This window comes from Callorhinus ursinus, unplaced genomic scaffold (genome assembly GCF_003265705.2).
Source record: "Callorhinus ursinus isolate GAN/ISIS: 27379988/994484 unplaced genomic scaffold, GSC_fseal_2.0 scaffold75, whole genome shotgun sequence".
NCBI classification, from domain to species: Eukaryota; Metazoa; Chordata; class Mammalia; order Carnivora; family Otariidae; genus Callorhinus; species Callorhinus ursinus.
In genome coordinates this window covers 5,303,135-5,326,122 of record NW_027397137.1, presented here as the reverse complement: position 1 = coordinate 5,326,122, position 22,988 = coordinate 5,303,135, and the positions used below count along the sequence as shown (strand labels likewise).

The window sequence follows — 22,988 nt, the reverse complement described above, 5'->3', positions numbered from 1 at the left end:
GACGTGCAGGGCGTGAACCCTGACACGTGTGCAGGACGTGAACCCCGACATGTGTGCAGGGCATGAACCCCGGCACATGTGCAGGACGTGCAGGGCGTGAACCCTGACATGTGTGCAGGACGTGAACCCCGGCACGTGTGCAGGGCGACACCGGGGCATGCCGCAGGACCCCAGGAACGGCATCATTGTTGGGGACCACTCCTGCCTGACTCCATGTCATCGTCCCTCCACCTTCCCCACAGAGGGCCTTCCCACACAGGCTCCTCCTGCAGCGTCATGCGACATGTGTGAGCTGGATGATATCTGTCCAGGACGGGGAGAGAGAAAGTGACACTCTGCCACCACAAAGCCACACAATCGTGGTGCGGTTGTGACTGGTACAAAAGACAGGTACGTGGACTGTGGGGGAGGGAGCGGTTACTTCCTAGGGCAGTCAGGGAGGGCTGCTCAGCAGAGGCAGTGTTGGCCACAAAGAAGGAGTGGAAGAAGTAAGAAAGGACGTGGCCCGTCTGTGGCACAGTGCGGACTAGGATGTGGCTGCAGGGGAGGCATGAACACAGACATGCTCTGAGCATCCTCAAGGAACACGAAGCCACACCACGCCTCCCATGAGGTTCCTGCAGAGCTGCCCGCAGGCTCCCCCCGACTCATGGGGGACCAGTGGCCCAGGAGTGAAATGTCCTGCAGCGTGGAGGCACCGTGGCCACTACTACTGCTGGTGGAGGTGGTCGTGGCGGCCACACCAGAGCATTCTAGAGGCGTGCCACTGGTGCCCAACCGGGTTCAAGTCCAAGCACCACCGCAGAGGGGTCCCATTATGACCCTGGATGGGTCACCTAAGCTCTCTGCACCTCTTCTGCAAGCAGGACGGGGAGAAGCTGCTCCCCACGGCAAGCTCCAGGGGTAAGTGGAAATGCCGGGACCACCCAAGGCCACACAGACAGCCACCCCGTGGGCACGGCCACACTGCCAGGCCACTCACCCGGCGTCCGACAGTTTGGAGCTCTCCACGAAGTACATGCACTCCTTCTTCTTGATATTTTGCGGGACCCATGAGCTGAGATTTTCTTGCTGAGGATAAAAAGGGCACCTTGAGAGTCCTGGGCAATCACAACACTATTCGGGGGAGCACACCCTACACGGCCCTTAGACACAGCTGAGCCCCCGTCCAGCTTTGGGGGCCTCTTCCTGGGATGGGGGGGCTGGCTGAGGCTCTCAGGTGTGGGTTCCAGCAGGAGGATCACTTCCCAGAACTTCCAGGTTCTCTGTTAACGCTACCTTCCTCGGGAACAGAGCCACGTGGCGGATAAGGGTCTGGACACCTGCCTCCGTCCTGGCGAGACAGCCAGCTGAGACGCCCTCCCGCCCACCTGACCAGGGGCCCAGAAAACCAAACGCGCCCTTCTGCACAGTCTTGTGCCGGGAATCGGGTCCAGGACTTGGGTGGTGCTCAGGGCCTTCCCAGTCAAATCAGGGACATCGGGGCGACGGCTTCCCGTGAGTCTGGCTCCGGACAGGACTGACGTGCTTACCCAGCACCCTCCCAACCAGACCAAGAACATGAAGGGGTCGTGCAGCCCATGGGAGGGGACAGAGCTGGCCACTTACCATTCTCTCCAGGCCCCTTTCCCCCAGCCCCACTGAGCCTCTGCCCGGGCAGGGAACACACCCCTCCCTGGTTGTCATCGTGCCCCACAGGGCTCTGGTGGACCCGGCCAATGGGGGCCTGCGGACCCCCAGAATCCTACCTTTGTACTGTTGCCAAACAGGTACTGCAACCTCCCGGTCTTGCAGAGACTGCTGTTGCTGCACCGGAGACTGGGGACCATGCCCAGGTCAGCCATCCTCCTGGCTACACCCCAAAGCCCGCCTCCTGCCTGGAGCCGGCTTTCCTCAGGGTTGGGGGCTCCGTCCTGCAGGCTGCTCCCACTCCAGCTTCCACAGTCTCCTGGCCCCCTCAGGACAGCCTTTCCTCCAGCTCACGAGGCTGAAGGTTCTGGAAGGACAACATGGACGGCTGCTGGAGTAGATCAGAGAGGGAAATGAGGCAGGTGTCTGAAAGGACCAGGCACAGGTCTCCTTGTGTGGGGCCCGGTCCCCTCGCAGATCTACACACTTCCCCCACCGCCCACGCTCTGTGCCCCAGCCAGGACCCTTGCATGCGCCCAGAGCCTGGGTGTCCATCTGTAACGAGAGCAACCTCAGGTCACAGCGAAGGGCCCAAGGAAAAGCTCTGTCCCCACCCCTGCTGCTCCTGGCATTTCAGAGATCAGGGGGCTGCCCTCCCAGCACAGGCCCAGAGTGCGGGGAGGGGGGCAGAACGATTTCAAAGGAGGAGCCGCCGCTGCCCTGCACCCCTCCCATCTTGGGCTCTGTTCTCTGAATTCCCGCAGTGAGCCATGCAGTAGCCCCTGGTCCTTCCTTCCAGTTGCCCCCCTTTGGGATGGGAATGTCTGCCCTGTACCCCACCATTGCATTTGGGACAGCTTCACAGCTGGAGAGGAGTCTGCCTCAGCATGAACGTACCTGGGGTCTCCCCCCACCCCTGACTTAGATGAGATTTAGATCAGACTTTGGAATCCCCGCCCCTCCTCCTCCCCCCACAGTCTGGACCCGGGAAGAGTCTAGAAACCCAGGGATGACCATGATCTTACAAAGTCCCCCCTCCAACCTTCTCTGAGGTTCTCCCCCAAATCCGACCATCAGTCCTTTCTTCACATTTCCCCCGAAAGCAGTTGTGGTCACCCTGGTTCGCAGCTCTAATTCTCCTTATGCAATGGCACAGCTGTGTCTTAAGAACACTTTGAAAGGAAATGGCTTCCAAGAAGACAGGCACGCAGACACAGAAACTACACAGAAGGTGTCGGCACACGGGCCTGCACGTACCGTCACACAAAGTACACGTCTAGGTGCTCACTGTAAAACTCCTTCCACTTTGCTGTGTGTTTGGAAATTTTTACTTAAAAGGTAGGAAAGAAACCCAAAATACAATCAGTGGACTCAAAAAGTAGAGCGTAATGGTAGAGACACTAATTATAATAAATATATGAGATCAGGGTAGCTCTACAAATGTTTCCGAAATACAAAAAAAAAAAAAAAAATGCCCATCTATAAGTGTCATTCGGCACAGGCCCCTGACGGGAACGTGAAGCTGTTCCACGGAGCGGGTGGGCCTGAGCGGGGTGGATGTCCAAATCTGAACGCTGCTCTGAGCAATCCTCAGGAGCAGAGAGGACAGAAGGGGCCACGGGCCATGAGCACAGGTGCACGGGGAGGGGGCCCCACAGCAGGTCTGTGCCCAGGCAGCACCCCTCATCCCCGCCTCCCGCAGTCCAGGGGGGGCGCTGAAAGACGGTGCCCCTGGCAGCATCCGGACTAGACACCAGGTCCAAAAAGGATGAAAGCCCGAGGACCGTGCTTTATAGCAGCCACATGGGGCCAGGACGTGGAGAACTCACAGAGACAGGGCCACCTCCTCACACCCCACCCACCCCAGCCTGAAAGGCCCAACCAACAGACTTCACATGTGAGGCTACGGAGCCCAGGCTGGCCAGGGGGCCCCACCACCCCCGTCTCTGCTGCTCTTTCTAGGCTGTGTACCTGCTCCCTGCAGCTCCCCAGGTCAGACACCCTCCGAAATCCAGGTTGCGAAAACACTTTTGAGACTATAAATAGCTATACACTGGATGAGGGACGAAGGAAGCGCCACCCAACAGCACTGGGCCCTGTGGTCGGATCTCCCAGGTCTGGGTAAGGCGCCCCCCGCAGACTGCGCTTGGCCTTGCCGCAGCCCAGCCTGGGTCCCTGCGCCTCACGCTCCGGCCTGCGCCCAGGCCCGCAACCCCACCCCGGAGCTTGGCCCGGACTCTGCGCCCCCGCAGCGCCCCAGCTTGTGCCCCCGCGCCCGCATCAGCACCCCGGCCAGCGCCTAGGTCCCGGCCCCGGGTAGCACACGCACCCTAGCCAGCGCGCCGCTTGTGCCTGCAGCCCAGCCCGCGCCCCTGGATCCTGGGACATCCTCCTCCCAACCCGCGCACCCTCCCCTCCCCCACCCGCGCCGGTCATGCTACCTGTCTCCGCACCCCGGTGCTGTCCATCCCGGGGCGGGGTGGGGGTGGGGGGCGTACCTGCTCAGAGCGGGCCCGTGTCCCCGCGTCACTCGCGCCGCTGCGCAGGTCCCCCCAGCGGGCCCCGCGGGGACCCCCGCCCCCCGGGCTGGGCGGGCCCCCCGCGCAGCCCCCCCCCCCCCCGCCCCGCCCGCTCCGCAGCGCGCTCTGCGTCACTGGCCAAGAGCTCAGCCTGCGGAGTCCCGCGTCCGCGGGAGAGCCAAGGACGCGGGCTCCAAGACGCCCCACCTGCGGGGTTCCGCCTTCCTGGAGACCCCTAGACCGGGCTCTCAGGCAGGCGCTTGCCTCCCGAGGGGCTAGCAGCCAGCTTCTCTTTGAAAGGCTGGGTGGCAGCAATTCTCCCCAAGCCCTGCCCCTCGCTGGGCTGGGAGGGGAGGTGCGGGGTGAGGGGCTCAGGTGGTAGGCAGGGCAGGAGACCCAAGTGGGCCTGGGGCCTGGGTGAGCCACCTTCCCTACAGGCTTCAGAATCTTCTCCACCAAGATTCCTGCAGCTACCCTCATGCCAGTCGTCCTGGCAGGGCCCAAAGCCAGGAGGCTGTTCCCAGTCAGGCAGGACCGGCCGAGCTCTCACCACAGAGCAGCCAGGTGGTAGGTGCTGGCCACGGGGCCCCACAGGTGTCCAAACTCCTCCCTGGTTGCCTTGGCCCTTATCAGTTCTCCTGACTGGAAGAACCATAAGGAATTGTGACCCTCCCCCCAAAAACAGCTGATTGCAGCTTTCCTAAAGGTCCAAACCACCCCCTACAGGGCTCTCACCTCACAAAGGCCACTGCCCTCTCCTTCCCAGCCACCAGCCCACAGTGCCCCGCAGCCACTCCTGGGCCCTGGGCCTCTCTGACCAGGGGGCGGGGGACTGCGGCTGACCGCCGGCTGACTAGCCACCCTTTCACTTCCTCCCCTGGCTGTATGACCTGGTGTCCAGATTCCTGCCCACAACATCCTCCACCGGAAGGCCCCCAGCCTTTATCTGCCCCTGCCTCTCCACAAAGGAGCCAGCCACAGTGCTATGGGTCCACGGGATGCCTGTTGCACCGTCCCACCCTCCGGAGGTCTGTGTGCAGCTTGGGGAAGGTGTCAGAACCCATCAGAGCCCCTCGTACAGGCCAGTACTTGATGGATTTCTCAAGACACTTCGATAGGCACAAAGGTGTCTGGAGCCCTCCTCTGAAGCAGTGAGCACCACGGAGGCAGAGAGCAGGACCACTGCAGACTCTCACCTGCAGGAGGCCAGCCCACCTGTCAACTGTGGCACTCTGAGTCCACCGGCTCGGGCATTCGACAGGTGCCCACCACAGGAGCTGCCGCCACCCTGGACAGGGGTCTTAGGCCCCGGGTAACCGGCCAAGGAAGCAGAGACCCGCCAGCGCGTGCGGCTGTGTCCAGGCCCCCGCCCAGCGCTCCTTCCCTGGGCTGCCTTCAGGCCTGAGAGCCACCTCATTGACAAAAAGCACACGGTGTGTGCGTGCATGTGTGCGTGTGCGCGTGTTAATATGTCATGACACGGTAACAACTGCAGAGCTCTGGCGGGTGGCACGGCGGACTGCCTTTTGCTTCCAAGTATATCCCAGGGCCTCCGTGGGCACGTCGGCTGAGGGGAAGTTGTTCACGAAACAGGCTGCTGACCCGGCATCTGTGCTCACACTGTCCCCCATGTGGTTCCTTCCCTTCTAAAGAGAAACCACACATTTCACAAGAAGGCCACATTCCATCTGCCAGGACGCCATTGCAAGAGCACTTATGAAACATCCTTCCCATAAAAATAAAAAGGCATTTGACCATAAAGCAGGAAGACAGCAAGTACTGATGTCAATTGCGTGTTGTCTCAAGTTCAGATAAAGGAAATGCAAAGCAGAGGACTTTTTCCGACATGGACAACATGCCCGAGATAAAAAGCTCTAGCAGCAAAAAGAAAACCGCAATCCGTGAAAAAGGGAGCAATCTGACCGCTTGGCATCAGCACACTCCGGTCATGAATAATACACAGGAGTAGAGCAGCTCGGCTGCTGGCTCCTGGGGTGGTTCCGAGGGGTGGGGGGGCAGCACGGCCAGGGTCTAGCGCAGGGGCTGCAAACTTCTGTCCGGCCACATGGTAAATACTTCAGGCCTTTCGGGCCCAGGATCTCCTCCTGACTGCTCAGCGGTGGCCCTGCAGCCAGAAAGCAGCCACTGGGCCACAGGGAAATGGATGGGTGTGGCTGGGTGCCAATAACACTTTATAAAAACCCGCAGCGGCTGTGTTTTCGGACCCCTGGTCTAGAGCAAGCCCCGGGAGAGGTGGGCTTCATGCTGGGGACACCGTTGTTTTCCTTCATCTCTTCATGTCTGAGGTCAACAGATCAGCTGCATTCCGAAACGGCTCATGGAAAGGGACTCCCCATGAGATGTGAAGGTGAAGTGGGAGCCACATGGCGCGCACGCAGATACTCTGCGACTAAAGGGCACGGCCCGCCCTGGTCTCTGCAGGCCTGCCCCAAGAGCCAGAGCTGGTAGCACGTTTCCAAGCAAACAGTGATGGGGACAGAGCTGGAAATGACCCCTCAGGTCACTGCATGAGATGAACACACACGGGCCACTCTTCCCACTGCAGGTGTGTTCTGTGGTTTGCTGCGGGGACGTGAAACATGCGGCGGCCTGTCCTTCCTGAGCTCTCTCAGTGCCGGCCGGGGGCACCCTCCAAGCAGAGGGGTCAGCGAGGTTTATTTGCTTGTGTGCACCCTCCTTGGCAAGTGCCACATCGCGCTCCGCACACCTGTTTGCCGTCCTCACAACGCGACGTGCCAGGAAACCTTCTCCTGCCCATATTCCCTGACGAGGGACCTGTGACTCAGGGAAACTAAGGACCACCCCAAGGACCGCCGGCCGGGTCCAAAGGCACCTGCAGGCCCAGCGTTCATCTTGGTCAGCCCATCCCCAGGCATTTCCCGAAGCCTTACCGTGCCCAGAACCTGTTGAGGGGCGAGGGCTCCGGGAGGACAGAAGCTCAGGTCTCCACGGGCAGAATGGCACCAACAACTTTAGGTTCTGTGTCGTGAACACTGAGGAACTCAGCTGGGCAGGAGCTGGAGAACAAGGAGGGGTCAAGGTCAGGGGAGAGCAGGTGCAAAGGCCCTGAGGTGAACTCAAGTCTGTGTGTTGGAGGACAACAGGAAGGCCACCAAGGCCAGCAGAGCCAAGGGAGTACCGCAAGAGATGAGGGCAGCAAAAGCAGGGCCCAGACCAGGAAGGGCCTCGGGCAGGGAAGCAGGTCCCTTGGTCTAACACGACGTCGTTTGGGGCCCTGTGCTGGTGGGTCAAACCACCATGGGCCTCAGACTGTGGTGCTGGCCAAGGCGCCGCAGGCAGGAAGGGCAAGCCCAGAGCCAGAATGTGCCCACTCTGTGGGAAGGCACTGCCGTCCTGGTCCTTTGAGCGATGCCGTGGTGCGTGGCCTCTGTCTGGGCCTCCGTGGCCATGCCCTTCCTGATCCACCGGCAGCCCATAGCGGGCTCAGGATGGACACTGATGGATGCCAACCGGCCAAGGAATTTCCCTCCCGAGCTGTCCAGCACCTCATCCATGGTGGATGTCCCTGATGGGCCTTAACGGGGGGCATGAGGATCTCCACTCTGCCGCCCACTGCCAGTGCCTCTTCCCAATCCCCTGGTCCCTGGTTTTCCAGTCTTCCTCCCCTTGGGCCCCCACCAGAGCATCAGGCCACTCCAGTCATGATTCCACCATGCTCTAATGTCAGTGTTCTTCCCTTCCCCCACAGAGGAGAGAGGCAGGTGCTCCGTGCGGGGGGCTGGTCCCCCTTGGGCCTCATGCACAGCCAGGCACGATGGGGCTGGCCGCCTGGTCACGTGGTGTCTACCAGGGCTTCCAAAGCATGGATGGCGCCCACTCAGGTGGCACAGTGCCTTGCTCCAAACACTGTGGGGTCTGCATGGTGATTTTCCTATTGAGGCTTATCCCCCACCAGACCTCCAGCACCGGGGGTCTGGCCAGGTCATATGGCCCACACAGCAGGCTGCCTGCACCCCAGAGGCCCGGGAGTCGAGTGAGGAGCTAGGCCTTTATGCCCCACGTTGATCAGTCCGTCACTGGATGGAGTTAGCCCCTGGAAGGCCACCCTAAGGAGCCTGACACCTGAGGGCCGTGGCCCCAGCGCACAGAAGCCGGGGAGAAGCCCCTTCCCACAGGAGTGTCTTGGTGGGGTGACTCAGGGCACCCCCAGCTTAGGATCCCAGAAGCCATGCAGAGCTGAGGGCAGGGCCTGGTGTGGGGCAGCGGCTCCAGGTGGCCCCCACTGGTCCTGCCGTGCTGCCCCCTGTGCATGTGGGACGGCGGGTCGCCTCCAAGGTGATGGACTGCAGCGCCCAGGCTTCTGTCCCTGAGCTTGTGTTGAATTTCTCCCCCTCCCTCATCACTCACTCCCCAGAGGCTGTGTGGTAATAATGAAGCTTCCTGCCCACAGCGTCGTGAACAAGGTTGGAAAACCCCACTCGAGTCACCAGAGACGGCAGCCCCGGCCAACAGCTTGACCTCCGCAGAGGCCCCAAGCCAGGCGCCCGGCCCAGCGGCTCACAGATGCCCGCCCCCCGGGACCGGTGAGACGCTAATGTCTACTGTGGTGAGCTGCTACATTCGAGGCTGTTTGTTATGCAGCCATGGATAACTGATACAGGTGGAAAGGTTCGATGGCGGAGCGCGGGGGTGGGGGTGGCGGATAGAGGGAAGGCTGGGGCCGGTCCGGGTCATCGCCCAGGCTGTGCGTGGGCAGAACAGCATGGCCAGTGGGCCCAGTGTGCAGTCCCCCTCCCGGCACACTGAGGAGAGCACAGAGGTGGCTCGTTGCCCTCAGCAGTACTCCTGGCAGTGAGAGGCAGCCACCCCCACACCAGCGGGTGACTCCCCCAGCAGGGGTGCTGAACAGCCGCCTCAGGGAGACCGAGCCAGCAGCTACAGGCAGGCCACGTCCGGTGCTCTCCGGGGAGCGGGGCCCACAGGGAGCCCTGAGGCCGGTGGCCCTCCAGCTGTGCACCTGAGCCCCAGGGGCCTGCCCCGGGACCCCCCACCAGTGATAGGCCAGGGTCCATGCCCTGGGGCTGGGCAGCTCCCCCGCAGAGCGCCGGTTCCTGGGAGGGTCTCTGCTGAGAGCAGTCTGGAGGCAGAGTCGCTGAAACACAGAGGGGACGAGTCCCCAAAGGAGACCCTGGCGGGAGGAGGGCAGGCAGGCCTGGGGACTGTGCACCCTGGGGTCCCCTTGTTAGCAAGTGACAGTTTCTGCTGTCATTGGAGAAGCAGAGCTCACGCCTGGAGGACGTTCCCCCCCAACCCCAGGACCTTCCCCTCTGCCCCACTGTCCAGCCCAAGCGCCCCAAACTTTCCCCTGCGCCTCAGTCCCTACCCTGAGGGTAGGCCCGCTGTGGGGCAGGCCCCGGATGAGTTCTGGGCCTGCAGGCTGTAGGGAGGCGAGCAGGCCCCTTCCCTGGGTCCCGATCACCCCTGCTGGAGGAGCGCCATCCCCAGAACTGCCCAGGGTCCCAGGACCCAGGTAGAGAGATGACCGCACTCCCAAGCCCCTGGAGGCCCCTCCCCTCCCCCCTCCAGCCCCACGGCTTCCAAGAGCCCTAAGGAGGAGGCGCTGACGCCGTCCGTACCAGAAAGGCAGCTTGCGGGCGTTCTGCGGGGGGTGGCACGCGGGTCTGGCACACGGGTACTGGCGGAAATGAAGTTTGGGACTCAGCTCGGCTAGAACGAGAAGAAAGGAGACTGTCCTCTTGTAGCCACAGGGCCACCAGGACAACCCCAGGGCACCAGCCACAGGGCCACCCTATGAGCAGAGCCCCAGAGGGCTGAGAGCGGGGAGTTTCCCCGGGAATAAGGAAGTGTGCGCAGGGACACGAGGCAAGATGTGGCGGCCAGCCAAACGCAAGGTGTGTTCGCGCTGTCATCTTTCCCACAGCAGCCAGCAGCCGAAGCAGCGGGTGCTCTTTTTCTCGGATGTTCTTCTGGGTCATCTCCCCTCCCCCTCTCCCATCACCCACCTCGGGCATGTGGCTCCGGCCAGCAGTCCCCGCCTTTCAGAGCCGGCCGCAGCACCGGATTCGTGGTGGCATGGGGTGGTGCCAGGCCAATCCCCAAACATGCACCGGAGTCACTGGGAAAAAGCTTTCTTGCTTCTGGACTTGAGCAGAGAGTAGACAGCATCCGACGCGGGCAACTGAAGGCTGGGAGGGTGAGTAGACACCGGGCCCCGACAACGAAGACTGAGGCCCTGGATCCAGCCACGCTTGAAGCCACGCCCCTTGGCTTCTCAGTCACATGAACCAAAGTTCCATTTTTGGGTTAAGCAAGTTTGTGTTGCATTTCTGCCTGCCAGGGTTCATTCCAAGAAGCAAAAGCCCTATGAGCATGGTGCAATATGAATAGTGTTACAACTTTACACAATTGTGGAAGGGAACTAGGGACGTGGAAATCCAGGAGAAGCTGGAGAAATGCGAGGGAGGGGGGCAATAAGCAGCCCTCCCCAGGCAGGGAGGCAGGTGCCGAGGAGGGAGCTGGCAGGGGAGCTGGGGAGCTGGGCAGGTCCAGTTCTGCAAGCGGGACCACAAGGGGGTCGGATGGAGAGGCCCCTTCAGACCCCTGCCACCGTTGAGTCTGCAACAAGGGATGCGGTAGAGCCACCCTCGGGAAGAGGACACACTGCAGGGAAGACCCCTGTCCCCCCAACCCCACCCTTCTGCATCCACCCATCTCTCCATTTCTGCCCAGGATGGCCTTCACTACTCCTCTGCCACCTTCCAAAGCGCATGCGAACGTCCTGGAGTCAAGTCCTGCCTCGAGCTACACAGGGAAGGGACTTCTGGCATTGCACAGTGACACAACCCAAATCACCACGCTTAACTCACCAAAGAATCCTCACCTTACAAGTGTCATCTGAGTCACCAGGACCTTCAACTGGCTCACACCCCAGCCACCCTCTTGAACAGCCAAATAGAGGAGGTAGGGGCTGCAGAGGCCCCCAGAAGCTAGAGAGCTGGAAGCACAGCTGTCCCCCTTCCCCACGTGTGGGTGCCCAACAGGTGCCGCTCCTCGCCTTCGGCTGAGAGGGTTCCTGCCAGAGGCTGCCTGGACACAGGGACAAGTGCTCCTGTTCCCCGGTGATTGGTGCAGGGGAGATCCACACACCCGAACCCGAGGGCCTTGACCTATTCCAGGCAGACCCGCAGGGTCTCCACACCTCTTTCCCCCATCACCCCCATTACCTACAGAAAACCCTCCAGGTGCAGCCCTGTCCTGAGAGCTGGGGTCTGTCCCACAGCCCTCCCTGGCATGGCTCACACCCCACCTGGGCTGGTCCTTTTGCCTGGACCATAGCGGTCCAGGTAGGAGGGGGAGGGGCCATCTCAGCCAGGTGGGGTCCAGCAGGGCCAGCAACTCCCAAGCCCCCTTCCTGTCAGCCACTGGCCCACAGCCACGACATACAATGCCCCGTCACAAGCCTGCTCAGTCTTCCCCAGAACGAATTTCTGCAGATGTCTGCTTCTGTCTGCTGGTGGCACTGTCATCCACAGCTTGGGCAGACTCTCCGGATGCTTCTACACCACCTCTTGGGCCAGCCTGCTCTTCACAGTCCTGGCAGCCCCTACTTTATCCCTGTCACCTGGTGGCTCTCAGGTTGGGACAGCCAGAAGCCCTCTCTGCAAGCTCCCATAGCCTGGGCCTCCTGGAATCTTCCTGCCACTCTCAGTGAGGCTGAGCTCACGTCTGCCTTTCTTAGGTCGAGCCTCATTGGTTAGATCACCCTCTGCCCACTTGAAGGCTAAGAACTCAGAATGTGCTGCTCTGAAACCCCCCTATGCTCCCAAATCTTACACTGACTCAACCATGGCCACCCTGAGCACCCTCCCTCATTCCCCAGCCTTCCGGCCACCCTATTCCTGAACTGTTTCTTCCATGGGATGGACCCACAGTGCCCCTGCAGGCCACTACCCAAACCTTGGCTTCTTGTGACTGCAGGATTCCCGCACGAGAGGTGTTCTGTCCTGCCCTGAGACCTGGACAGGTCCCCAGGGGCTGCTACTAAAACCACTGTCCGTTTGAGAGCTCTCACTGCCACTGTTGGTGAGCCTTCTTTCTCCTCAAAGAACACCAAAGTTCTCTGTTGCCTGCGGAGACTCACACACCGTTTTGGGGGCCACCTCCCCCATGCCTCGGTGAGAGCGCTCAAGGCAAGAACCTGACTGATAAACCACTCATGGCACGCCGTGGCCCGGCAAAACACGGCACAAGGACACAACCCAAAGCAGCAGCAGTTGTTAAACTACTGTGGGAAGGCTTTCCTCTTTGTGGGATCCCCCATGTTGCCTTTGTAATACTAGCAGCAGGGCTGAGCGGGATGGGGGATCCTGCAGTACGATTCGGCTCTCTCCCACGGCGTCTCACCTCTCACCATATGCCACAGGGCCCTTGTCCAGGCCGGCCCTCCACATGTCTCAGGGACCCTGGGAAAGCAACGTCTGTCTGACCTCTGTTCCAGAAAACATTATTCTGACACTCCTTAAAACAGTAGGGAAGACTTCATTCAAGACTATTGCAGTAAGGGAGAGAGGCTGGCCTCGACTCCAAATACAAAGAGGACACAAGAGGGGCTTACAGCCAAGGAGCAGAGTCGGGGGCCAGTGGGCGGAAACGTACTGAGACATCATGGGTAGGGGGTCTCGCAGGCTAAGATGATCAGACCCTACCTGGGGGATGAAGAACTTAGTCAGCTGATGGGGGTGATCAGACATCAGGGGTGGGGGTGACAGGCTTTGCCGAGACGGGGCTGTGGGCAGGTCACAGGCAGGACAGCGGCTTGGTGAAAAAGAGGCCTTAGACGATGACTCAAGTGGGGTCCTGTCACCTACCCCAGCTCTGAGATCCCAAATGCCGGCCAACGTAACCTGCACCCCTGGTAATCTCTGATTTCTAAAAGGCTTAACACGGGGCGCCTGGGTGGCTCAGTCGTTGAGCGTCTGCCTTCGGCTCAGGTCATGGTCCCGGGGTCCTGGGATCGAGCCCCGCCTCCGGCTCCCTGCTCGGCGGGAAGCCTGCTTCTCCCCCTCCCGCTCCCCCGCTTGTGTTCCCTCTCTCGCTGCGTCTCTCTCCGTCAAATAAATAAATAAAATCTTTAAAAATAAAAAAAACAAAAGGCTTAACCCTTGAAAGGCCACCTTTCCTTAAATGCTCAAGGGGAGGGAGGGACTCCGCACAGCCCCACGACTGTCCCCGATTTCTTATTTCAACAGTTTAAATAGCAGTTGTTCAGGGAGTCAAGAAACTGTCATCTCTATCCTCCAGGCTTGGGGGTCTGGGCTCTCGGGGGCTCCGGGATGGGGGCTGGGGTCCTCGAGGGATCGGGGCTTGAAAGCTCGGGACTGCGGAGACTCGGAGGCTCGAGGGATCGGGGGTTCGGCGGCTCGGAGCTCCGGGCTGGGAGCCTTGGGGGCTCGGGGATGGCGGGGTTGAGGGCTCGAGGGCTCGGGGGCTCCGGGATGGGGGCCTTGGGGGCTCGGGGGTGGGGGGGTGGGGGCTCGAGGGCTCGGGGGCTCGGGGGCTCCGGGATGGGGGCCCCGGGGGCTCCGGGGTTCGGGGGCTTGGGGCTCGGTCATGAAGAAGCTCCTCCACCGGTCGCAGCAGAAATGCGTCACAGGCCGTATCCCCAAGCCGCACATGCGCCGCACCGGGCGCACAGCCCGAGGGGCGGGGCGGGGCAGGCCGGGGCGGAGCCAACGTCCGGAGCGCAAGGTGGATGGCCTCACTGCGCTCGCGCCGCACCGCCCCCTCACGGGGGTGACCAATGGGCTCGCAGGACCCGCCCCTGGCGACGGGGCCCCGCCCCCTGGAGACGGCAGCCGCGGAGCCGAGAGCCCCCCGGCTAGCGGGCGGTGGGTCCGGGGCAGGGCCGGGCCGCATCTGGGTTCCCGGCGGCCCTCCGCCATGAAGCTGACTCGGAAGATGGTCCTGTCCCGGGCCAAGGCCTCGGAGCTGCACAGTGTGCGGAAGCTCAACTGCTGGTGAGGACCCAGAGGCTGGGGCCGTCCCCGCGCGCCCTCCGCGCTGCCAGCCCCCGCGCCCGGGCGGAGCGGCCCCGGACCCGCACCTCCGCCCTGGCCGGGGGCGGGAAGGGCCTGCGGAGGAGCCACAGGGCGATTCGGGGTGGAAGGGAGCAGGTGCCCGGGCCCCACAGCCTGCGGGGGGAACTGCCACAAGCCCAGGTGGCCATTGCCAAAGATCCTTCCAGAATTTTTACCCCCTCTGGGTTGTGGTGTTTCAGACGCAGGCTCCAAACGTGCTAGCTTTTCTCAAAACAATTGGAATTGCCTTCAAGTCTTGTCGGCCTTCTAGATAGCATTAGTGGGGCAAACGGTTCCCTTCGGGAAGGGACTGTTTTCTCACATTGTGGGTCATTGGGAGCCAAGTCGACTAACAAGGTGGGAGACGGAGGGGATTTTTTTTTTTAAAGCAGCTCTTTTTTTTTTTTTTAAGATTTTATTTATTTATTTGCCAGAGAGAGAGAGAGAGAGAGAGAGAGAGCGCACAAGCAGGGGGAGCAGCAGGCCTCTTGCTGAGCAGGGAGCCTGATGTGGGACTCGAACCCAGGACCCTGGGATCATGACCTGAGCCGAAGGCAGACGCTTAACCGACTGAGCCACCCAGGCGTGTCCCGAGACGGAGGGGATTAACACGTTCCTAGTGGGAAAGATAGAGAGCTGAGGCTCCAGAGTAACGATTCGGGAAACATTTCTGTAACTGAGTCCTGTTGGGAGGGGCTGTCCCCAGGTGCCTCACGGTCTGGGAGGTGACACAGGACATGATACAGGAGCTGTGGGGTCAGTGCAGGCTCCAAGGTGGGGTGGCCAGGTCTGGCTGGGCCCAGGAAGGACAGACACGCTTCAGGAACTCCTGAAAGACCTACAGGCGGGGCTTCACGCACGCCTGGACACACTGGGCAGTGGAGCTGGGGCGGGAGGAACTCGGCCCCCAGTCCGCCTTCCTCCTGGGAAGTGTCACAGATTGACTGCAGTGAGCTCTGCCTGTGGCACTTCTGACATTCGGCCCTGTCTCTTGTTCCCAATAACGCCCCGCTTTGTTTTGCATGAGGTGGCCAGGCTTTGTCTGAGCAGGGGAAGACAAGGGCCCTGATTCCGGCTCTCCAGCGTTTGTTTCATGAGCTGCACGTTCCACAGCCTTTGAACTGGGCCCCTCACAAGGACTTGCTTGTTTACTGACATCAGTGAGGGACATTGTCCTGCCTTGCCACAGCCTGGAGAATGAATGGATCTTTGTGCCCTCCAAGTGCAGTGGCTCTCCTGCTCCTCAGTCTGAGAAGCGCCCCTCAAGCACTGAGCATAGAGAGTTTTGTTGCAGATAGCCCCGCAACAAGTTCTGACACCTTTGTCCGTCGTCTGGACAGGCTGTCCCTGACTTTGTCACTGACATCGTAGAATTTTAGCTTGTAGACATTTGTCATTAATTTTTGGAATTTTTGTTTCTAATATTTTTTTACTCAACTTTACCAAAATTAAAGTATGTATGTCTTTTTTTTCCCCTAGGGGCAGCCGCCTCACAGATGTAAGTATTATGCCGATCATCTCCAAATGCTCTCTGATCCCAAAAGTTGTATCCTGTTCCCCAGGAGGATCGCTGAATTTACAGAACTGCACACATCCATTCAGCCCCTAATCTGGTACTTGGTTCATTTAGCAGCTTTCGTAATGTGGAACGACTAAGGAAAGAGATGTTCCAAGTGCCCAGCTTTATTTTGAAATTCCTTTAAGTGTTCTCCTGTCAGTGGAAGTCTCCATGTGCCACCTCTCACGGAGGAGGGAGCAGATCCAAAGTTCGGCTGCGGATGAACGTCAGAGGGCTTTGCTGCACTTTAGACGTGCACTCTGCCGGGAGGCTCTTTTCAGGGGTTCCTGGGCTGTGAGTCACTGAGGAGGTTGCTCACTTCAGCTCCTGCTCTCGGTGGGATCCAGTGTTGTGCTCCCCGCTCCAGGCCATGCCAGGAGGGGATGGGGCCCAGGGTGGGGGTCAGGGAGCCGTGCCCTGAGCTGAGCCATGGGTCTGTGAACAGATTTCTTTCCCTTTCTCTCTCTCCTAGAATGAATGTCCCTGACTTACACAGGGATCATGTACCTGTCTTTTCTTTCTTACTTAGTTTTGTCACTTGAACTGTACCTTTCCTTGAAAACAGAGTCAGAAATGCTGCTGAGACAGTGGGTTATCCAGAAAAGTTGAGTCCACCTCACGCTATAACTGAAATGCAGCATATCCAAGCAGCCAAAAACAACCCTAAAAAAACAAAAATACCACCGTAGCAGAAAGCAAATCCACTGCACATGTGAAGCATTCTGAGCAGACCGTAGGCCTGTTGAGGTCAAGGGCGTCATCTGGCTCCGTGCCTGGCGCATGGCAAGTGCAAAGACACTTGAGGACTGCCCCGCCCGTCGGCCTCACAGGTTAGGGAGCCGTTGTGGACCAAGCCGAGCACCCTGCTGCTCTTTTCTCCTGAATTGACAGTATTAAAATGGCATGAGATCCAGTCTCAATCCTGTCTCCCTTTTGGCCCAGCTTTGTTGGCCAAGCCCTCTCCTTGTGCCGCAGGGACAGCAAGACAGAGGTTCTCTGTCCAGCGTAGGGGCCACAGAGGTCCCCTTACCCGATGTCTTCTGCGGGCACCGAAGGGTAGGGATGGTGGCCGCGTTTGACGGCGGCGAGAGAGAGCGTGCGTGTTTCTCCCTTGGGTGTAGGGAACCCGAGGGCAATGCAGTACACGGAGTATGAGGCAGAGCCTGCACGCTCTCGCGCGTCATGTGCCAGCCCCAGTGAGGCCGGGGCATGGCTCCGCTTCGGCTGTGGCGGCGGCGCAGAGTGTGGCGCATCGCGGGTCTGCTCTGGGCTCGCGGGGAGTGCCCAGCGGCCTGTGCCCCATCAGCGTCCTTTCCTTCCTAGGTCTCCATCTGCCGGGAGATGCCCAGCCTGGAGGTGATCACCCTCAGGTACCTACACGCCTGCTGTGCTCTGAGTCACGGGGCTCGAAAGAAGGAGAACCTCCACATGCCTTTAGATAACCTGAAAACTCCCAGCGAGAGCGTGTCTGCGACGGCCGCCTCTGTGCGCGGGGCAGCCGGGCAGCACAAGCCCCCTCCGAGCTCTGCCTGCCCGTCCCCCCCGAGCACGCTGCTGTGTCCTTGCCCGCCCTCCCTGTGGTCATGGGCACAGCCCCCACCCCGCACGGTGAGCAGCCGCCGTCACGTCTGCCACCAGCGCCCCCACCGTTTCTGCCGTCTGGTTCTGTTGCTGCCAGGAGCTCTGCCAGTGTCTCTGTGTCACGTGCTCTCTCATTTTGATAGCCACCCCTTCCGGGGGCATTGGCATCTTAACAGACTCGGGAGGCCGTGGACGAACCAAACGTAGCTGCTGGGATTTCTGGCGGTTGGGCAGTTTGGAGGGTCGGGGGAGGGAGCATTGCCCTCTGCCCCTGACTCCCTCCTGCCCCCTTGGGAGCCTCAGGGAGGCTCAGCATCTCTGGGCCTCAGTTTCCCTCTGTGTAATACGGACCTGATACCGGCATCTGCCCGCGTGGGGGCAGTGAGGAGTGAGCGCAGGCAGGAAAACCGAGTGCTCGGGGAGCGTTCGTGCACCAGATATCTGTGTCGCTGACTTGTTACCAGTGAGGCTGCGTTTTGAGCCCGGAGAGCCTTCCCTGATGAATGAATGGATTGCCTTTCATTCCTGAAAATAGGTGTGGCTCAAACCCTAGCTCTACCCTGCCTGGAGTGATATGGGGCAAGCTGCCGGGCCTCCCTGTGCTGCAGGATGTGTCGTGCTCACAGCTCAGAGAAAGGACGGGGGGCCCAGGTTGTTGACTGAGCTCAGGTGCCCAGTCTGCGTGGCTGGCCGCGTTGGAACCCGAGTGTAAATCGCTGCGTGAATGCAGGGTGCAAGTCCTTTCCTGGAGGGCAGTCACCTCCCTTTGGTCTCAGCCGCGCGTGGAGGCGGGCTGTCTAGTCTGTTCTGGCTGCTGGAACAGAATCCCGTAGACCAGGCGGCTTGCGGACGATAGACACCGTGTGTCGTGCCTCTGGAGCTGCAAGTCCAAGGTGGTGTTGGCATTTTCAGTGTCTGGGGAGGCCCTCTTCTAGCTGGGTCCTCGCACTGGGGAGGGGGAAGGGGGCTCAGGGCGCTCTTTCATGAGGGCACCGGTCCCCTCCGAACCCCATCACCTTAGGGGTTAGGTTTCAGCATAGGAGTTTGGGGGGCACAAATACTCAATACAACCACAGTTAGCCCAGTGGTCCCGTAGGGCAGCAGGCCGGGGTACAGATTCGGATCTTCATGTTACACCCTGGCCTGTGCCTCGGACAGCTTCCTCAGACTTGGAGATGGCAAACCCTGAGTCCTGCTCAGGGTGCAGTGGCGACCGCTGCACTCCTGGCTCTCGAGTGGAGCAGGCCATACGCTGAGCGCAGCGCTCCATGCTGGCAACCCCATTAGTAAGTGGGGCCACCACTGCAGTGTTGTCTTAGGGACGAATTAGGCCATCGCTGCCCACACCAGTGCAGCCTCCAGCAAAGAATGTTCTAGATAGGCCTGGCCCCTGGGGCAGTGTGCCTTGGAGAAGCCTCCCCCGTGCCCTCCACATGCAGGGAGCGGCAGTGGCCCCAGAGCTGCAGAGGAGTTTGCATGGTGCTGCCGCCAGGCTCGCAGTCCTGGGCGCCTGCTCCTAAGCCCAGTGCGTGTTCGTGGGCCATCCGCTCCTGTGGAGGTGGGAAGGTTTCTGCTTGTGTCCGTGCAAGCCTGTAGGGTCTCTGCCCAGAGGCTTGGGTGATTTTCTGTCTCTGATGTGTTCACAATTCTGAGGAACAAAACGTAAACCCACATACTCTGTTTCTTCCTTAGGCGTGGGATTTGGGAAGTTGGGTGCTCGGTTCTCTGTCACTCGGAGCTTGCTTGTGTTTGCTGTGGGTTTTTCTGGCCGCTGCCTACTTTGGGGCACAGAGACGTTCCTTGGTGGCCGGTTTCCTGTCCTGTGAGGGAAAGTGAGACCTCTGACCCCCCAGCTGACTCCAGGAGGCCTGCACTGAGCAGGAGGCCAGGGTGTTGCTCACTGCTGCTCATCTGTCCAGCCTGAGGGTCCCATCCTTACGCTTTCTCCTTGGCCTGGGGTGTTTGTTGAACCTGACTCACGCTGTCCACTTTTGACCTCCTTCCAAGGCGAGGGCAGATGGGCCCGACCCCGGGGCTGCTCTCGCCTGGTGTTGGCAGCGGACCCGAGAGGAGCGTGGAGGGGCGCCGCCCTCCGCGAGCGGGGCGCTAACCGTGCCGTCCCTGTGCAGCGTCAACAGCGTCTCCACCCTGGAGCCCGTGAGCCGGTGCCAGCAGCTGAGCGAGCTCTACCTGCGGAAGAACTGCATCCCCAGCCTGGCAGAGCTCTTCTACCTGAAGGGCCTGCCGCGCCTGCGCGTGCTCTGGCTGGCAGAGAACCCGTGCTGCGGCACCGACCCCCACCTCTACCGCATGACCGTCCTGCGCAACCTGCCGCACCTGCAGAAGCTGGACAACCAGGGTGGGTGTCGCACCGCCCGGCACCTGCACGTGCCCAGTCCTTCCAGACGCAGCAGGGGCCCCCTTCCTGTGGTCTCGGGGGGAGTCCCCCAGGCTGCTCCTCCTCGTTTCGCAAGTCTGAGTGGGCCCGACCCCCCGGGTGCGGCCCCATGCAGAGTGTGGGATCGCAGGTGGGCCTCACGCACGCTTCACCCACCTCCTGCCTGGGCACACCGTTGCTTCTGCTGCTTTGTTCCTGCTCAGAACTCTGCTCCAGACACTTACCCGAGTGGCCTGGCGAGCGAGTGACAGGGTCCCAGCGGGCTGGCCACGTCCATGCTGGCCCCTGGGGCCCCGCGGCAGGTGAGGCACGCCCGTGGTCCCCCGCCTACCCAGCACTGGTCCCCCCGCTGCTTGCCTCTTCCTGCTGGAGGCCTGAGGGTCCTCCCTGCGGCTCTGACCCGCTCCTTCCCCACCCGTTCTCCAGGGTCTCTGCCGGGTTCTGCGAGGCTACTGGCATTGCTGCGCCAGTTCTTGGCCCTGGTCATGCGTGCACAGTTCTTTCCCCCAGAAAACAAGTGTCATATAAGTTAGCGCAGAGAAATTAAGCCACGGGGGAGTGAAACAGACTCATACTGTGTACTCTGTTCCTTTTTAACGCTGACCTTAATTTGGCTTCTTACGAACACTTGCTTGTAGCAGGGGCTGGAATTGAGATTCATATGCAGCTCGGGCCAAGACAGGGAGGTGACAGGACCCGGCCCTGCTCTCGAGGGGCTGGCCGGTGGGGCGGAGACACACCCCTCCTGTCTCCGGCAGACTGTGCCGGGCGTGGCATCGAAGGCAGAGCCACGGCCCGGGGACGGGGGGGGGAGGGGGAGCTTCTGTGGGGGCGAGTCCGCTCTGATACTGTCATCCCCCCCGCTCTGAAGCCGTGACCGAGGAGGAGCTGTCCCGTGCTCTGATGGAGGGGGAGGAGGTCACAGCCCCCAGCGGACAGGGCACGGGGAATGGCAGGCCTGCGCTGTCCTACGCCCTGAGCGCCATGGACACCACTGCTGAGACCCGGCAGGACACGCTGGGCTGTGGCCAGGAGGAGACGAGGTGAGCTGGCGGGGCGGCCGGCCTGCCCCCGGGTCCTCCTGTGGAGTCGGTGGGCCTCTCTGGGGAGGGAGGGAAAGGAGCGCTCTGCCCACGGTGCTTCTCTGCTGTCTGTGGCTCTCATCGCTCCCCAGCCTGCTCGCAGCTGTGTGCCCGGCAGGCTCAGGGCCCGGCGCTTGTGTGGGTACGGAGCCACCCTCGTAGCTGGAGCGGCCTGGGGGTGGGGCGGGGGATGTGGGCCCGTGGGCCCGTGGGCACCACGGGGCCCAGCACTGCGGTCCCCCCGAGGGAAGGCCACCTGAGCTGCTGTGGGGGTGGGGAGGGCTGTGCGGCCCTGGGGGGGGCCCTCCCTGACCACAGCACCGCAGACGGGCCTGAAGCAGCCTCTGGGGGCAGGCTGTTTCTGAGCAGCCGCGGAGCACGGAGAATGTTGTAGAAACAGTCGAGCCCAGTGGGGTTCAGGCTGCGTCCACTTGGCAGCCAAGCCCGCCGTCCTGTTTCCCACCAGTGCAGGAGGCCACCTGCGTGCTGCCCACTGCTCTGCATTCCCATTTGCATCTTCAGCGCCCCCAACCCTGGTGGGAGCCCAGGTACAGCGAGGGGCCCCCCGGGGGCCCAGAGAGATATGTGCTAGGCCACAAATCCTTCGTCCCACCCGCCCGTGCAGTGCTCCGTCCCTCCAGAAGCAATGTCACCAAGTGGCAGTTCTCCTTCCTTGCTGTGCTCCGAGGCCCTGGGGTTGGAAACGGGGCCCCGAGCAGGTCAGGCCTCACAGCCCCATGCTCCCTCTCCTACCCACAGCATCCAGAGCCAACTCAGCCTGAAGCCACCTTCCCGGGACCGGTTTCCTTCCTTCTCACAGAGGGACACCGTGAGCAGTCGCAAGAACAGGGTGAGCATGACGGGGACAGCCCTGGCTGGAGGTGGCCGCCATTCCCAATGCCCAGAATGGGGGGGTTGGGGCTGGACAGGCTGCAGACAGCCAGGGTCTCACCGAGCCGGGCCCCAGAGGGTGGGAAGCTGGCTCTGAGCTGAACTGGAAGTGGCACACCAGAGCGACTGTGCCAGCAGAGAAGTAGCAACCCCGGGGAGAGGAGACCCCCAAACCAGCCTGCAGGCAGCTTGGTGCAGCGCGGGACCTGGGTCCACCCCGCGCCTGGCCTGGGGGTGGGAGGGCGGCTCTGGCGGCACCTGATGCTGCAGGGGCTGCTGCTCTCGGGGAGGCCTCCCTGTCCTGGCAGGGCGGCTTCCGTGTCACCGTGGCTCCTGTTGGTCCCTAAAGAGTGATAGGTTCAAGAAGTGGGTCATGTGGGCACTTCCATCAACGATGCTGGACCTTTCCAAGCGTCTGTCTGGTCTGTCCTGGGGGCTTGTCCCCCTCCTGGTCAGTGGGCTGGCCATGTGATCCAGGCTCATACCCAAGGGGACAGGGGCCATGTCTTCCCATGTGTGTCCTCATGAGACAGAAAGTGCAGCTTCCCTGTGGACCCACCCACCCACCTACCCAGCAGGACTGGCTTCATCAACTGGAATTGCTCACGTCCTGAGTGTGAGCGTCATTGGCCAGGAGAACGGGGTCACCACCGTTAGCTTGGCCCAGCGGGGACCTTGCCTCCTGGTCACATGGGAGGGGGGCTGCCTGAGCAGAGCTGGAGTCCGAGGGAGGCCTGTGACCCGCAGCACCTGCTCCCAACTCTGGCTGCAGGGTCCAACAAGAGCCATGGGACCAGCGAGACTCAAACTGGAGGGACTCCACAGTTGGGGCCGGGGGCTGCCAGCACCCCCTTGAGGAACTTGAAAGCTTGTGGGAGGCACAGGGGGGGATGGATGGAGGCCCTGTCCTTGGGAGGGACCAGCCTGCCCTCTGGGTAAAGTCCCCCCAGAGCTGACAGAAGTCACTGCAGGCTGCAGGCCAGTGTAGGCAGCGGTCACCGGGCCTGTGGCCCCTTCCCTGCACAGGTCACCGTCCTCTGCAGGGTCCGCGCACGTGTGTAGCCCCCCTACACATCCCCCGGAGCGGGTCAGCCTCTGCAGGGTCCGCGCACGTGTGTAGCCTCCCTACACATCCCCCGGAGCGGGTCAGCCTCTGCAGGGTCCGCGCACGTGTGCAGCCCCCTACACATCCCCTGGAGCGGGTCAGCCTCTGCAGGGTCCGCGCACGTGTGTAACCCCCCTACACATCCC

The 22,988-nt window shown here is 61.4% G+C and overlaps 2 protein-coding genes and 1 long non-coding RNA gene across 17 annotated transcripts in view; 2 read left to right on the top strand and 1 right to left on the bottom strand.

Annotated features, from left to right (window-relative positions):
• TRPM2 (transient receptor potential cation channel subfamily M member 2) overlaps nt 1-7,188 on the bottom strand; it is a 58,897-nt gene extending 51,709 nt beyond the window's left edge. For 8 of the 14 annotated variants that reach the window (XM_073887072.1, XM_025863568.2, XM_073887064.1 and 5 more), the window contains exons 1-3: nt 7,061-7,188; nt 1,749-2,020; nt 983-1,071 (exon numbers count right to left, since the gene is read on the bottom strand). In XM_073887072.1, coding sequence (XP_073743173.1) covers nt 983-1,071; nt 1,749-1,844 — 185 coding nt within the window. In that variant the 5' untranslated portion in view covers nt 1,845-2,020; nt 7,061-7,188. Of the gene's footprint in view, nt 1-982; nt 1,072-1,748; nt 2,021-4,127; nt 4,193-4,883; nt 4,991-7,060 lie in introns of those variants that run through there. The other 6 variants (XM_073887065.1, XM_073887066.1, XM_073887068.1 and 3 more) reach the window with 6 other exon arrangements.
• LOC112816823 (uncharacterized) lies at nt 3,623-12,210 on the top strand. 2 transcript variants are annotated; one of them, XR_003206242.2, is made up of 4 exons: nt 3,623-3,750; nt 8,581-8,798; nt 10,072-10,344; nt 10,881-12,210. It is a non-coding gene; the product is annotated as an uncharacterized lncRNA (long non-coding RNA). The 2 variants fall into 2 exon arrangements; XR_003206243.2 differs by lacking the exon at nt 3,623-3,750 and adding an exon at nt 7,183-7,371.
• A 1,779-nt stretch (nt 12,211-13,989) lies between these two features.
• CFAP410 (cilia and flagella associated protein 410) overlaps nt 13,990-22,988 on the top strand; it is a 10,316-nt gene continuing 1,317 nt past the window's right edge. Inside the window, exons 1-6 of the mRNA XM_025863526.2 lie at nt 13,990-14,167; nt 15,707-15,725; nt 17,109-17,155; nt 19,496-19,725; nt 20,636-20,807; nt 21,606-21,696. Coding sequence (XP_025719311.1) covers nt 14,091-14,167; nt 15,707-15,725; nt 17,109-17,155; nt 19,496-19,725; nt 20,636-20,807; nt 21,606-21,696 — 636 coding nt within the window. The 5' untranslated portion in view covers nt 13,990-14,090. The remainder of the gene's footprint in view (nt 14,168-15,706; nt 15,726-17,108; nt 17,156-19,495; nt 19,726-20,635; nt 20,808-21,605; nt 21,697-22,988) is intronic.